General features: G+C 38.8%; 1 protein-coding gene across 8 annotated transcripts in view; it reads left to right on the top strand.

The window, feature by feature from the left end:
• SLC44A5 (solute carrier family 44 member 5) overlaps positions 1–17,502 on the top strand; it is a 340,012-nt gene that overhangs the window by 229,312 nt on the left and 93,198 nt on the right. For all 8 annotated transcript variants that reach the window (XR_005361388.1, XM_038541647.1, XM_038541649.1 and 5 more), the window contains one exon: positions 9,766–9,839. Coding sequence is in view for 7 of the 8 variants with exons in the window: in XM_038541647.1 (XP_038397575.1) it covers positions 9,766–9,839 (74 nt within the window). In the remaining variant the exon portion in view is untranslated. The remainder of the gene's footprint in view (positions 1–9,765; positions 9,840–17,502) is intronic.

Below are 17,502 nucleotides of genomic sequence, written 5' to 3' on the forward strand. Positions count from 1 at the left end.
TTGAGTAGTTTCTGCCTACTGACAGACTTTTTAATATTATGCAAGTTTTGCAAACATGATGAATAACATAGTAAGACCAATTATGCCTGAACTTGCCCCATTTTAAACAAAAGAGACATTTATATGGGCATCACTAAACTTCTCTATATAAAACAATGAGATTTTATTTCCCCTTTACAAGTAGAAAATATAAACTACAGCCAGTTAAAGCTACTCTCTCAAGACAGTGGAAACCCAAATGCAAATAGGATAGAAAAGATTAACCGTAAAGAATAAGATCCAAATATCCAAATGTCATCTTATATAATCTAATAAATTTGAAAGACATTAACATCATCATATAATTTCTTAGGATATCAAGTTATTGGTATATTTTATTTTTCAGCAAGTCTAACATGTGCTAAAAATAGGGGCATCTGGGTGGCTCAGTGGTTGAGTGTTTGCCTTTGGCTCAGGTCATGATCCCTGGGGTCCTGGGATTGAGTCCTGCTTTGGGCTACACGTGGGAACCTGCTTGTCTCTCTGTTCTCTCTCTGTGTTTCTCATGAATAAATAAATAAAATATTTTTTAATGTGCTAAAATAATAATATCACAAAATTAACACTCTTTAATGGTTGGATGATGGAATTCTACTTTAAAAGCGGATGTTAACGTCAAGTCATCCTTAAATTTTTTTTGATTCGAAAAACTTGCATTAAAATGGAACACCTGAGAAAACAAGTTCATGTCATTAAAAACTTATTTGTAGCTTCTTGTTAAGTTTCTGATTCCAGAATAGTGGAATTCTTCAAGATACTCTTTTAACCTCTTGTTATCCTTATATAAATGGTAAGCATAACTTATTTCTGAAATCTCAACTTTCGCACACATAACAGACAATAGAGAATTTTGAGACAAGGTGTCTGGGAGGGAGAAGAGAAACTGAGGGCAAGCAGAAAGGATATAATTAATCCCCTCAAACACAAGCTCATAGAGAATGTGTCTCTCACAAAATTACCAAATTCTCCACTAATAGTCAAGAATAGAGGAATAAAGGTAAAATATATTTAACTTAGATAAAACTTTACCCTGAAATAGCTCAAATTTTGAGTTTACTGACTTGTTGGCATCAGTTCAGATGGTCTGTCCAATTCAAGCCATACTCTGTATGTTGCCAAGTGTATCTCAGTGAAGCTTGGAGGGTGCCCCCCCAAGTGCATTGTCCATAATAAAGCCTCTGGGAAATGAAAGTCATTCTGTTTCCCGGAATAGACTTCTGCAGTAAGAATCTGAGTGGTAACAGATGACTTTAATGGCATCGTGCAGGTGCCAGCAGAACCACAGAGGAGCAATGCTTCTAAACTATGGGTTATAAATGCAGCCATGCTGTAGATAGATGTATCTAGGTGACACCAAGAACTTAAGAATGGGAGGTGATCATGCAGCTAGAATTACAGGCAGTGGACAGTCCCTAAACTGACTCATTAAACACAAATGGATGATCTGTCAGAGAATAATGACTTTTAGGACTTTCATTCTCGCTCTAATGCTTGATATTAATGACCTTTCAGAATGGTTGATATCATTGGAATTTCACCTGCTACAAAGAAAGAAAACCAGTAAATGAATCAGTGTCTGAATGAAGGGACAAAATTCTCTCTGAAAGGGAAGCAGAACGACAGTTGTTGGAGGATAAGGACGAGTGTGGAACTGAAATATGCATTTCACAAACAAAACTCTCTTATTACTTCCTAATTTAATCTCATGGATTATATGGAGGAGGAGAGGAGAGGGAAAGAGAAAGGGAGAGAGAGAGAGATTGATTTATTTTACTGGAGACAGTATGTCCAGTTGATAAACTTAAGCTTGGCAAAAAAATTGAATCCCTAAACACATATTCACTATATAGGTCTCCTCCTCCCACAAAACCCTGAAGTTTGAACCACAGCACTTTTTATTTCATGAGAGCCTGCTTATGTTACTTTAGCCTGTCAGCAGTAAAAGAGATGTGTCTTACTGATCATTCATGGGCTTGTATGTCTGTAGTGTGAAAAGCTCCATACCAAATGCTGCCATAGAGGACTTCACGGTCTAGGTCAAAATTTCTATAAAAGTCCAGGTAGTAAATATTTTAGGTTTTACAGGCCAGATGGTTTCTACTGCAGCTACTCCATTCAGCCACTGTAGCACAAAAGTAGCCTTAGATTATATATGTAGGTATAGATGTATCTTTATCTATATATAAAAATGAGTATGGCTATTTTCTAAAAATCTTTATTTATGGAAACTGATATTTGAATTTTGTGTAATTTGTATGACACAAAATATTATTTTTTTTTGTTTTTTAACCATTCAAAATATAAAGACCATTCTTAATTCACAAGTTATATAAAACAGGCAGTAGGCTAGATTTGACTTAGTCTAACTCCCTGTTCTAGGTTATAATAAATGGAAGGTACGTTGCCTTGACAATATACAAACAAAACTCTACAAAGGTTAAAGAGATCTATGCCAGTTGAAAACTTCATGAAGGAGGTGATATTTGAACTGATTTGAAGGGTGGGATTTTAATTTAAAAAAAGTTTACATTTAGGGGCACCTAGGTAGCTTAGTTGGTTAAGCATCTGACTCTTGATTTCAGCTCAGGTCGTGACCTCAGGGACATGATATTGAGCCCCACATGGGATTCTGTGCTAGGCATGGAGCCTGCTAAAAATTCTCTCTTCCTCTCCCTCTACCTCCATCCCTGCTCACGTGTGCTCTTTTTCTCTCTGTCTCAAAACAAAACAAAAAAAAAATTACATTTAATTATTTTTTTACATTTATGTTCACTTATGTAATACCCATATTCAGCTTATTCATAGCACAATTTTTAATTCAAATAACATATATCACTGAACAAGTAAATTCCTGTGTATTGTAGCCTAGCAATGCTTATCATGTTTTCCATATTATATTTTTTATGATAAAAACACTTAACCTGAAATCAACCCCCTTAACAAATTTTTATGTGCTCAGTACAGTATTGTTTAATATAGGCCCAATGTTGTACCACAGAACTCTATAACTTATTCATCTTGTGTAATTGAAATTTATACCTATTAAATAGTAGGTCCCCATTTGCTTCTCCCTCTAGCCCCTGGTAATCATAATTCTACTTACTGTTTCTATGAGTTTGGCTACTTTAGATATCTCATATAAGTGGAATCATGCAATACTTGTCCTTTTGTGATTAGCTTATTTCACTTAGCACAATGTCTTCCAAGTTCATCCATGTTCATTCAAAAGAATTGAAATCAGGATCACAAAGAGGTATCTGCACTCTCATGTTCATTGCAGTATTATCCACAATAGCTAATATGTATAAACAACTGAAACATCCTTGCAAATGAGCAGATTAAAAATGTGGTATATACCTACAATGGAGTATTATGCAGCCCTAAAAAAGGAAGATAATGCTATCATATGAAGAATGGGATTTCATAATTGGGTTGGAGATCCACACAGTAAGAAATGGAAAACTAGGACAGACCTATAACCAGCAAAGAAGTTGAATCAAAAATCTCCCAACAGAAAAGAGGCCAGGGCCAGATGGCTTCCCAGGGGAAGTCTCTGAGACATTTAAAGAAAGGTTAATACTTATTCTTCTGAAACTCTTCCAAAAAATAGAAATGGAAGGAAAACTTCCAAACTCATTCTATGAGGCCAGCATACATTGATCCCCAAACCAGGCAAAGATTCCATTAAAAGAGAGAACTAGAGGCCAATATCCCTGGTGAACATGGATACAAAACTCTCAACAAAATACTAGCAAATGGAATCCAACAGTATATTAAAAGAATCATCACCACAATCAAGTGGGATTTATTCCTGGGCTGCAAGGTGGTTCAATATTTATAAATCAGCCAACATGATACACCACCTTAATAAAAGAAGGGATAAGAACTATATGATTTTTTTCAATAGATGCAGGAAAAGCATTTGACAAAGTACAACATCCACTCTTGGTAAAACCCCTGAGCAAAGTAGGGATAAAGGGAATGTACCTCAACATTATAAAGGCCATATAAAAAAAAAAACCCACAGCTAATATCATCCTCACTGGAAAAACTGAGAACATTTTCCCTAAGGTCAAGAACAAGACAAGATGTCCACTCTCACCACTATAAATAACATTGTCCTGCAAGTCCTAGACTTAGCAATCAGACAACAAAAAGAAATAAAGGGCATCCAAATCAGCAAGGAAGAAGTCGTACTTTCACTCTTTACAGATGACAGGAAACTCTATGTAGAAAACCCAAAAGACTCCACCAAAAAATTGCTAGAACTGATAACACAAATTTAGTAAAGTTTCAGGATACAAAATCAACATACAGAAGTCTGTTGCATTTCTATATAATAATGAAACAACAGAAAGAGAAATCAAGGAATTGATCCCACTTATAATTGCACTAAAAACCATAAGATACTTAGGGATAAACCCAACCAAAGAGGTAGAAGATCTGTACTCTACAAAGTACAAAACACTGATGAAAGATATTAAAGATGAGACAAAGAAATGGAACACCATCCCATGCTCATGGATTGGAAGAACAAATATTGTTAGATTGTCTATACTACCTAAAGACATCTACACATTTAATGCAATCCCTAGCAAAATACCATCAGTGATTTTCACAGAACCTATAACAAATAATCCTAAAATTTGTGTGAAACCAGAAAAGACCCTGAATAGCCAGAGCAATCTTGAAAAAGAAAAGCAAAACTGAAGGCATCAGGATTCTGGACTTCAAACTAGATTACAAAGCGATAGTGATCAAGACAGTGTGGTCCTGGCACAGAAACAGACACATAGATCAACGGAACAGAGTGGAGAACCGAGAAATGGACCCACAGCTATGTGGTCAACTAATCTTTGACAAAGCAGGAAAGAACATCCAATGAAAGAAAGAAAAAAAGTCTCTTCAACAAATGGTATTGGGAAAACTGGACAGCCACATGCAGAAGAATGAACCTGGACCAGTTTCTTATACCAGACACAACAATAAATTCAAAATCATGAAAGACCTAAATGAGAGACAAGAAGCTATCAAAATCCTAGAGGAGAACACAGGCAGCAACCTCTTTGACATCGGCCATAGCAACTTCTTACTAGACATGTCTCTTGAGGCAAGAGAAACAAAAGCAAAAATGAACTATTGGAACTTCATCAAGTTAAAAAGCTTTTGTACAGTGAAGGAAACAATCAACAAAACAAAAAGGCAGCCTACAGAATGGGTTAGTTATTTGCAAATGACCTATCTGGTAAAAGGGTTAGTACACAAAACCAATAAAGAACTTATAAAACTCAACACCCAAAACCCAAATAATCCTGTTAAAAAATGGGTAAGAAGACATGAATCTATATTCTTTTTTTTCCCCAAAGGAGACCTACAGATGGCCAACAGACATAAGAAAAAAAAAAAAAAGAACAGATGCTCAGTATCACTCATCATCAGGGAAATACAAATCAAAACTACAGGGATTAGTCAGAATGGCTAAAATTGACAACGCAGGAAACAACAGGTGTTGGCGAGGATGCAAAGAAAGGGGAACCCTCTTGCACTGTTGGTGGGATGCACACTGGGGCGACCACTCTGGAGAACAGTATGGAGGTTCCTCAAATAATTAGAAAAAGAAGTACTCTGTTTCCTGGCAATTGCACTACTAGGTATTTTACCCAAGGATGCAAAAATACTGATTTGAAGCCATACATGCACCCTGATGTTATAGCAGCATTATGAACAGTAACCAAATTATGGGAAGAGCCCAAATGCCCTTTGACTGATGAATCGATAAAGAAGAGGTGTAGATAGATAGTTAGATAATTACTCAGCCATTAAAAAAAGACCAAGAGTCCCACCCTTAATCCATTGTGCCACTTAGGCACCCTGCCCCCTGTTTTTTTTTTTTTAATTTATTTATGATAGTCACAGAGAGAGAGAGAGGCAGAGACACAGGCAGAGGGAGAAGCAGGCTCCATGCACCGGGAGCCCGATGTGGGATTCGATCCCGGGTCTCCAGGATTGCGCCCTGGGCCAAAGGCAGGCGCCAAACCGCTGTGCCACCCAGGGATCCCCTGCCCCCTGTTTTTAAGAGGAAATTTCTAAAATAACAAAGAGAGGTCCAGGTCAAAACAGGCAACGGGAGCTGGATCCCTGGTTTCAGGGCCGCTAAGTTGCTGTGGGGGCACAGTGGTCCCGGTCGGTGGCCACCAAGAGGAGGAGGGCTCAGCTCACGTGGGGAAGGCTCTCACCTACTTCTAGCGCTCCTTGGTGTGCAAGTGAGCATGCTGAACCTCTTCCCGAGCTTGCACCACGGAGAGCAGGAGAGACCCAGGTCCCTCCCCCCGTCCCCACATCAGGGCCAGGCCCTTTCCCTGGGGAGAAACTCACATGAATCCACTTCCGACTGGCTGTGAGGATGAATAAAGAGAATCTGGCCCACTCCCCAGTGAGGACCACCGCTCTGGTTTGGACCATGACTCTGCCCTCAGACCGGAAAAGTATGTGGGACCTTATGCTCACTTCCCTTATGTGTATCAAGTGGTGACCAGTACACTGATTGTCCATCCCTTTGCTTAGGCAGGAGAGGGCTTAAATAAATTACTTAGATTGGTCCATGAGAACAATAGCAACAACAACAACAACAACAAAACAAAAGGAGCTCAAATCACTCCAGGAACAAATTTCAAAATAGGAATGTTTTATCTAAAAAAACCTCAGGGCCCCTGCGTGGCTCGGCAGTTGAGCATCTGCCTTTGGCCCAGGGCGTGACCCTGGGGCCTGGGATCGAGTCCCACGTCGGGCTCCCTGCATGGAGTCTGTGTCTCCTCCTTCTACCTATGTCTCTGTATCTCTCTCTGTGGGTCTCTCATGAATAAATAAAATTTATTTATTTTTTTTTTAATTTTTATTTATTTATGATAGTCACAGAGAGAGAGAGAGAGGCAGAGACACAGGCAGAGAGAGAAGCAGGCTCCATGCACTGGGAGCCTGACGTGGGATTCGATCCCGGGTCTCCAGGATCACGCCCTGAGCCAAAGGCAGGCGCCAAACCGCTGCGCCACCCAGGGATCCCGATAAATAAAATTTAAAAGAAGAAAACCTCTCATGTTTTTTGAGATTCTTGAACATTCCATTCATGATTTGCAGTTTGTGCAACCTTCTTTTGTGTTTAAATAATAGAAAATTAACTGGTCTGGCCAGGGGGTGTGGTCTTCTATTTCCCCAAAGCAGCGTACCAGAAAAGCAAAGCAGACTTGAATACATTATCGTCCTCCCTTGTCCTAGAATAAATAACCCCCAAACAGCTCAATGTGTGAATTATTGAGAAATGCTATCCCACTGTGGGGAGAGACTGCTGGGGGGATGGATGTGTGGGCCTGGAGTAGTCCCTGGTGCTGCAGCCTGTCCTTGGCGCACACGCACGCACACACACACACATACACACACGAAAGAAACCATGGTGTAAAACCCCATATGGAACCAAGGCTCCAGCTGAAGCCTATTCATCAGTGCTGGTAGCTGAGGACTGTGGGTTTTAGTTTAAAAAAAATTTCCTTTTGGACTCTACTGCTTTCCTTGTGCCTTGTCCTTTGAGATTGGTACGTTTCTTTGAATCCTTGTTCTGGTATACGTTTCCGGCTCCCTGTGCTTGCTACATAACGTTATCAATGTCTAACATTATGATGCTATATAACATTAGGTGATTATCAACAGGAATTCTGGTGTATATTGCATATGATGTAAATATATTGGTATAACCATAGTACAGACATATAATTACAGGATGCTGGCCAATCTGGCAGGTGCTTCTGGTCACACCCGATCTCTTCTTGGCGGTTCTGATTAAACACAAGGGCTTTAACAACTTCAGGATTTCTAATTAAGGCACACCAGTGTTCTAGTTTTCTCTCCTTTAGTTCCTTACCTCCAGGCATTTCGTATTAGATTTCTCCCTATTTGACTACTGCTCTCAATTTAACAACTGCTCTGGTAGGATGAGGACCTGCCGAGTAGGCTGTGTTAGAATGCGTGTGAACCAGATCCTCTCCTCACCTCCAAGCAGGTTTTTGCTCCTCTGTGATTGTCAGCCAAAGAAAACTAGAGCACTTGTTTCCTTCGCTTCTTCTTATGGTTCTCATAAGTCTTAAATCCAAATGAAATTTAAAATTCCTGGGGTTGAAATTGGATTTAAGCAAATGATAGTTTACGGACTGAACATGGTTAACTGTCTCTAGGGAAGCCTCATGTCCTATTGTGCGGAACAGTAATAGGGATGAGTGTGAAATTTTTTAGATAGGGCTAATGTGAGGCTTTACTGAAAATTGAAATATTAGAACAACTGCTAAATGAAAGAGTTAGGAATTAGAGACCTAGATATTTGGTGTACTTTACCCCCTCTCTCCCTCTCTTTCATGGATCTTAAGTAAGTCACCTCACCTTACTGCCCCTAAAAACCTATTCTTAAGAAACTCACAGGGTACATGAAAGCAGTAGAAGTATAGCTGAGCTTTACCAACGTAAGCTATTACAGTGTCTGTTAGCGAGCAATTATTATTCATTATTATTCCTGCTGCCATCACAAAAAAAGAGTCTATGACTTCAATCAACCAGCCTGCGCTAAAACACGAGAGCATATATCTGTATGCCCTCAAGAGCAAAGAAGATTTTGCTATGAAAATTCTCACGTGCAACTTTTAATCCTCTCCAAAAGTTTGATCTTTTTCTCTTTAGTAATAAATTTTTCCTTAAGTTTCAAATAGAGAATGGTGGTATTTTTTCTTACTTTTTTTAAGATACAGTTTTGGCCATCCAGGCCACGTACAAGCTGGATAAGGTATCATATTAGGCCCAGGCGATACTTCAGGTGAATGCCTTGAGTGTCCTTGCTGGATCTTAGCTTGAGTTGTGATCCTTAGCAAATTATTGAGCCTCTGACAAGCCAGTTTTTCTCCAAACTTAGCTTGGCAATAACTAGTTTATAGAATGGCTGGTCATGTTACAGTTTTGAGCCATTTAATTTTTTAATGCATTATATATATATTACTGTGAGTATAGTTGCAAGTCTACTCCACATAGAAAGCTTATGTAGTCAGTCCTTTACTTAATAAATAGTTCCCCCTCCTTTTTGTAGAGGAGAGAGGTGGGAAGGTGCAGAGGGAGAGGGGGAAAGAGAGAATATTAGCAGGCTCACACCCAGCCTGGGCTCGATCTCACGATCCTGAGATCACGACCTGAGCTGAAACCAAGAGTCAGATGCTTAACCGACTGAGCTACCCAGGTGCCGCAATAAACAGCACCCTTTAAATGTGTGTGTAGAAAGATAATGGAGGGAGGGAGAAATGGAAAAAAATGGCTTTTTTTCTTTTTTACTATATCATACATTGAGGAAGCACAATGAGGAAAATCATAAAACCAAAAAACTTAAATTACAATTTCAAATAAAAAATATATTTGCTTGATGTTACTGGACTCCAGTCTCAAAAAAAAAAAATCATATGCATAAAGAACCAAGAGAGAATAGATACTAAGAATTCTGAGGGAGTTTCTGTAATCATGGCACTATGACCATTCTAATGCTACCAAAGTCTGTGATTACAGAAATACATCTGATACACCTTTCAGAATTATTGGATATAAAATGGCATATCACTATGATTTTTCCCCCCTTTCTTCTATTTGTTCACTAGGTAAGATGTCATTTTGGATCCCTTTTAATTCTGTGTTCCTTTTTGTCTTTAGGAGTTGTACAGATGTTCTGTGCTGCATCATCTTCATACTGTTCATCATTGCCTACATCCTTTTAGGACTTGTGGGTGAGTAAATACAGGTATAGAAGAGATTTAAAATTTGCTAATGGGATAACTAAGTCAATGGCAGATTTTTAACATTAACCATTTTCTTCCCAAAGCCTTGTTATGGATTATTGTCTTTTCTGTTGGGGATGTGCCCCTCCAGTACTCATTGGGTAGCAGACTTAAAGAATAATAAACACAAAGTAGTTTATTCAAAGGCAAATCCAAATTACTTAAGTATGTATGATTGTAAATAAGAAAAAAACTTATGATTTTTTAAATCATTTTTACTTGTGACCTTCTATTAAGCAGCTAATTTTGTTCATGTGCTATTTACTAGTATGCACTAGGGCCTAGATTAGTTAATACATAAACTTTTCTTTTTATAAGCACATTAAAAAGTTGGAACAATTATTAAGAATTTTACCACATAATTCATTGACATTTAAGAAGTCTTACTGTCTTTGCCTATCAGGAAGAGATATTCTGTTATTTACTTTTAGGTTAAAGATTTTTCAATGAAGTTGGAAATGAAGAGGAAATACATAGAAATGATCTACATTTTAAAAAAACCTACCAAAGGATAGTAAATATTTTCTATAAAATGGTCTCACAATTGCATGTGAATGTATCTCTTTTCCCCTCTGAGACTGAAGTCCTGTCCCTTAGATGCTGACTTAGGAAACTTTGATATATTATTATTAGAGCAGGGCCAAGAAAACTTCAATAATTCTAGTACCAATAATGAATGGGCTAGAGTTAGTGTGGACAGAAAGCATAAGCAGAAAGAAGGCTGTGCCTACCTGGGAACTGTGGAAAAATGCTCTTCTGTGTTCTTCAGTTTTATCTCCCAATAACAGAAATATTTTGAGAAGAGCAATTGAAAGTAATTTCCAAAAGATCATCTCAGGAATACCGTGCAGTAACTATACAGAATTGGAGAACTCAAAAAAAGTAAGACAGGAAGAAAAGTAGGGAGAGAAGAATAAAGGAGAATAAACCACAAACTAAACTAAATAATGAACTCTAAATAATGAATAATAGAACTAAATAATGTTCTCTGAGATCTCCAGAAGGTTCCTTTGCTATTTCTTCAAAGCATTTAAACTTCTAAACATGAAGGCAGATGTAGCACAATACACAGTCTATAAATTGCAAATTATAATAAATTTTCTTACGCAACTAAAAGAATTTTAGTTTAAATTTGGGACACATCTTTCTTGTCTCTAATTTTTTTTATTGCTTTTACTTTTTGTCAGGGAACTGAAACTTTTTTTAAGGGAGATGTGTGGGATTTTTTTTTTAAGATTATATTTATTTATTTGACAGAGGGAGAGCACAAGTAGTCAGAGTGGCAGGCAGAGGGGGAGGGAGACGTAGACTCCCTGTTGAGTGGAGAGACTGATGTGAGGCCCAATATGGTCCTGAGATCAGGACCAGAGTCAAGGCAGGTGCTTAGCTGACTGAGCCACCCAGGTGCCCCCTTTCCTATGTTAATAACTTATTGTAAATTTTTTTAAAGGTTTTATTATTTATTTATTTATTTATTTATTTATTTATTATTATTATTATTATTTTACTTATGATAGTCACACAGAGAGAGAGAGAGAGAGAGGCAGAGACACAGGCAGAGGGAGAAGCAGGCTCCATGCAGGGAGCCCAATGTGGGACTCGATCCTGGGTCTCCAGGATCACACCCCGGGCCGAAGGCAGGCACTAAACCACTGAACCACCCAGGGATCCCCTATAAATTTTTTTTATGAATGTTGAAACAACATGAAAGCTGAAAATTTATTTCGCTATGTAGGTATGTTCACAACAATGAACAGGTAAAAGAAGACTTGGAGTCAAGTTGATGTAGGGTTTCCTTGTATTATTTGTTTGACTTGGGCTAGTTTCTTAACCTCTATTTTCTTATCTGTGAAGTAGGGAAACATCACCTACTTTGCAGGGCTGCTGTGAGGAGTGAATGAAATGAAATGATATCCAGGGACACTGATAATGGTACATAATACTTCTGGGCAGCATTTCATTTGCTATCACTGTGTAATGTAGTTCTGAATTTTAATAAATTGCCTTTACCTGTAATTTGCTATATTGTTTCTATGGCAACCCATCACTTCGGTTACTAAAGTCTGAATGCACTCAGGAACTTCATAAGGATGTCATATGGTGCCTGGAATCTTTTTTCAGGAGATCTCATGGCATAACAAATATGAGATCTCCATTTCTCAGAGTCAGTGTGTTGTTATCCACAGAGAAACGTGTTCTGTCCTTGTCTAGAGCTGGGAAAGCCGCTGTCACTCTCTCTCCTGTTGACACGGTAGAGAAAAGGGATGAGAGTGCACCCCATCATTCCCCCCCCCCCCGGAGCAAGATAAGAACTTGGCCTCTTTAAGATCTCCAGATTCGGTTTATAAATACCTTAATTCACATAATTGGAAGATAAATGTTCCTCAATGAAACTGGAGGATAAATGTTCCTCAATGAAAAACTGTTCAATATTGGATTTAGTGATTCTTCCAAATTAATCCTGATATCACTGATTAAAATGAACAACTCAAAACTTACTAAAAAATATATATATATTTAGTATATAAATGTACATATATACACACTTCCCTCATTCCTGAACTACAAATAACCTAACTAGTCTAAGATAAACTTAACTCTTCAGTTATGGCCTACATTGGATTAAAAGAAAGTGAAGGAAAATGATTAGCAGGGGTTACCAGGAGTGTGAACACTTTTTTTTTTTATATGAGAAAATAAATACTCTCACCTGATTGATGAGAGATGATGCTAACTCAGTTTCACTGATGTGTTGTGAGTAGTGTGAAAGTCAATAAAAGGAAAGCTTGTTTAAAGTGGAGTTGGGAAGCCAGCAGAGGAGCTCTCCCGTCTGCCACTCCCCATTGATGGTAAATCCAACAGGAGGAGAGGTACCCCCAAGTCACTACTCCTTCATTTATTGAAAAACATACATGTTTGTATTTTATTGTCAAATTTTCATTCCAGTATAGTTAACATGCGGCGTTATATGAGTTTCAGGTGTACAATATAGGGATTCAACAAGGTCAGTACCACCTGAGCTGCTACTTTAGGAGCCCGAGGGAGGAAGGCAAGTTCTCTCCCCCAGCAAAGCCCAGCCAATGAGAGGCACTCATAACTCAGCCAAGGAGAAACCGCTGTACTTCAAATTCCAGGGGAATCCAATGGACTTTTTTGTTTTTGGTAGCCCTCCCAGCTTCCTTTTTCGCTCTATAAAGGTGTGTTCATCGCCTTTGCTCAGCTCTGCTGTAGTTTGCTCCATTGTTCCCAGGTAAGCCCCATTTTTGCTGGTGAGACAATTGATGGTTTTATTTTTAAGGTTCACAGGAGTTTGACATCTTTTGCCATTTTGTGAGATCAGGACCTTCTAAAGGTGTGTCTTTTGTTCATTTCTTTTCATAAAACGTTTACCACGAAAGAGCCATGTTTCTTAAAAATTCTACTGAGGAAAAAAAAAACAAAAACCCTGTTCTTTGCCCTTTATGTGGAATATGGCCAGCTAGGGTAACACTTGGATGCAACAAAGGCACTTGACATTCGGCTAATGAAAAGCAGAACCTCTGTTCAAGTGAGTAAAGTGGAGTCTGGGTAGAAGGTAATCACATCTCCTTGAAAGATCAAACTAATGTTTATGATAATAGCTCTCTTCTGTCCCACTTCACTGATGGTTGCTATCCAATTATTGTACTAACTAGAAAAATGAATAGGAATATTTATTATGCAAATTGTCCTTTGTTATCCTTGTGCAATAATATAATTTTAATATTTAATAGATTTTTATTTCCTCTTTTTAAAAGAATTTTAATTCCAGTATAGTTAACATACAGTGTTAGGAGTTTCAGGTATACATTAGAGTGATTCAACAATTCTATACCCAGTGCTCGTAAGTATGCCTTTTTTTTTTTTTTTTTTAAGATTTGACCTATTCATGAGAGCTACCGAGAGAGAGGCAGAGACACAAGCAGAGGGAGAAGCAGGCTCCCTGCAGGGAGCCCAATGTGAGACTTGATCCCCAGACCCAAGATCCTACCCTGAACTGAAGGCAGATGCCCAACCACTGAGCCACCCGGGGTCCCAAGTGTACTCCTCTTAATCTGCTTCACCTATTTCATCCATCCCCTCACTGTTCTCTCCTCTAGTAATCCTTTTTCTCAATAGTTAAGAGTCTGTCTTTCTGGTTTCCCTCTTCATTTTTTCCTGTTTGTTTCTTAAATTCCACAGATAAGTGAAATCATATGGCATTTGCCTTATTTTATCCTTTTCAAGTATATTTCCAGTTGAATATTTACGCATGAAGCACTTAGGGTCCAAAGTTTGGTTTGGGTTTTACTTTTCAGTCTTAGAAAAAATTATCCCTAGTAGTTGAGGTGATGGGACATTAAAATGAAAAGTAAAATAATGTAAATCAAGAACTCTCACAGTGCTAGGAGGGACCCAGACCATGTGAAGAAGCCATATGTAGGGGTCCTAATCATCAATCTCAGCTGAATTCCCAGCAATCAATGGTGTTTACTGTTCACTCTGTAGGGTTTCAGGTGATTGGAGTCCCTGTCAACATGACTGTATGGGCCCCAGCTGAGCCTTTCCCAAAATTTCTGACTGCCAAAATCATGAGCAAAATAAAATGATTGTATCAAGCCAGTGGGTTTGGAGGTATAAAAATAAGCAGAACAAAATTTTGTACCTGGAAGTGGGATGTTGCTTCACAAAACCTGAAACAGCGGAATTTTTAAACCAGGGCATGTTCAGAAGCATGGTGGATTTTGAGGAAACTGTCAGGGTTTGAAGGAGAGTGAGAAAAATGCAATTAGAAACAGGAGGGAAGGGCACCTTGCTACATAGCGGTGACAGTTTGGCAATGCTGCTGCAGACAGTAATGTGGGAAGTCGGAGATCTACCTCACGAATTCAGTGATCTAGCTGAAGATCACGCTTAGGAGTGGAACCAAGCCTGAAGAGCCCCATTCACACCTGGCCCTGACTCAGGTGATGATATCCAGACTTCGAACCTGAGCCTGATGCTTTAATTGGATGAGACTTCCGGGGATCGTGGGAGAGTATAAACATATTTGATTGCAGTGGGAATGTAAAAATGTGTGGCCGGAGGCTGGACTAAGGTAGTTTTAACACATGGCCGGGACTTCTTTGCCCTTCTTTCTGCTGAGAGGTATGGGTCTGTGTCTCTTCCCCTTGAATCTGATGAAGCTTGGGATTCCTTCTCCAATTCCTCCAAGCCAAATAAGACCAGTTAAGGGCCTTGATGTGCAAATGATTTATAGATCAGTTGCAAAGGATTCAAGGAAGGGCATCATGAATCCAACGGCACTTCTCAGTAGATTTGGAAGTACCAAGTACAGAAAGGAGGAGACTTTGCATGATTCAGTCATAAATCCTTCATACAATGAGGTAGAGAATAAAGAAAATAGCTTAATTAATAACCAAATGTGGTCAAACTTGACCTCATCATTTCTGGTATAAAGTATGTGGGGTAACACGGACACATGGATGCTTTTGCACTCATTGCTTCAGGAAATCCAGCCTATCCTCCTCTTGCCTGACTTGAACTACCCCCAACTGCCAAGAAGGGTGAAGTCTCACTTCTAGTGTCGAGGTAGAAATCGAGACCCTGTAGTCTACTGGAGATCTAACATTTTGGTGGTGCCATTTGGTGTCCTTTCTTAGTCAAGTGTTCATCAGGATTCTTCTACTCCTATAGTCGCTTCCTACAATACGATCCAAATATATAGCTTTTGAGTCTTTATGCGGTGCTCAGCCATTTCTCCCCAAAGCACTGCTAGGGTCTGAATGAATGCAGCCCCTACTCTTAGGCTGTGGCATTAAGCCTAGGGACCAGCTCAGGCTCTACCCTCATGGCAAGTTCCTTTTGGGGTATTTGTATTCCTCTTGGCCTTCAGACCTAGTTCAGGTCAATCCTACCTATCCTAAATTGAAATCTCATAAAAGTTTGAGTACTCGTCCATTTCTCATGAAGAAAATTGGTCTTCCCTATCCCAAGGAATTTGAAAAAAGGAGAAACCATGTTTTTATAACTGAGAGGTCACTCAAGTGAACTTCTGAAAGACAAAGATAATCCCAAGGTGACTTTGATTTTGTCTATATACAGAAATAGTGAACAGTTTGCCCTACTAATAAATAAGTATAATTTAAAAAATAGGTTATGCCTCACCAGGCATCCTATTCTAGTTTGTGATCTTGGGGGTATGATCCTAATGTTCATGGTAAGGGGAAACGTAATGGACAGCAGCTCTGACAGGACATCCCAGTATGTTAGTCTACTTTGAAACTAAAATGTGCTTTCCTGTCAGATCACAGCTTAGAAATGTTGTTTTGGCAAAGAAACACTATTTCTAAAGTAAGAAATTTGAAGAACTCTAATTCTTTATTTTTAAAATTGTTCTAGTAAGCTTTTTCTTTTTTAAAAGAGTTTTTCTTTTTAAAATTTTAATTCCAGTATAGCTAACATACAGTGTTATATTTGTTTCAAAAGTCCAATGTAGTGATTCAACAATTCTGTGCATGACTCAGGGCTCGTTATAAGTGTACCCTTAATCCGCTTCATTTATTTCACCCATCCCCCCACCCACCTTCCCTCTGGTAACCATCAGTTTGTTCTTTATAGTTAAGTCTATTTCTTGGGTAGTCTGGTTTTGTTTTCTTTTTCTTAAATTCCACATGTGATGGAAATCATAAAGCAAAAATAATGTTATTGCTCCAAACACTGGTTTTCTAGGAGACAGCTGATATGTCAAGGTGCAGAGAACCTTGGAGGAAGGGAGTGGTTGAGGCAGGGAATGTCTGGGGGCGAGAAGGCTGCGAGGAAGGTGGTTAGTTGGTCTTAGCACCGTGGGGTTGGGAGCAGAGGGAGTCTGAATTTGTCTTTCTCCGACTTTACTTAGCAATATATTTTTTATGCTCATGATGTTGCAAATGGCAGCATCTCATCTTTTTTATGGCTGAGTAATATTCCATTTTGTGGGGTTTTGTGTGTGTGTGTGTGTGTGTGTGTGTGTGTGTGTACCATTTTATCCATTCATTACAATTGGGCTGCTTCCATAATGTGGCGATTGGAAATGATCCTGCAGTAAACTTAGGGGAGCATAGGTCTTTCCAAGCTAATGTTTTCATATTCTTTGGATAAATACCCAGTAGTGGAATTACTGGATCATATGGTAGTTCTATTTTTAAGTTTTTGTCGAACCTCCGTACTGTCTTCCTCAGTGACTGCAGCCGTTTGCATTCCCATGAGCAGTGCATGAGCATTCCTATCTCTCCACATCCTGCCCAAGAAACTTGTTTCTTGTGTTTTTGATTTTAGCCATTTGGACAGGCGTGAAGTGATACCTTATTGTGGTTTTGATTTGCATTTTTACTGATGATTAGCAATGTTCAGCGTCCTTTCATGTGTCTGTTGGCCATCTGTAGGTCTTCTTTGGCAAAAAGTCTGTTCCTATCTTCTGCCCAATTTTTAATTGGATTATTTGTTTTGAGGTGTGTGAGTTCTTTATATATTTTGGTGACTAGCCCATCATTAGATATGTCATCTGCAAATATCTTCTTCCATTCAGTAGGAATGAAAGGTTGCTTTTTAGTTTTGTTACTGTCCCCTTTGCTAT

The sequence above is a fragment of the Canis lupus genome, chromosome 6 (genome assembly GCF_011100685.1).
Source record: "Canis lupus familiaris isolate Mischka breed German Shepherd chromosome 6, alternate assembly UU_Cfam_GSD_1.0, whole genome shotgun sequence".
Classification (NCBI taxonomy): domain Eukaryota; kingdom Metazoa; phylum Chordata; class Mammalia; order Carnivora; family Canidae; genus Canis; species Canis lupus.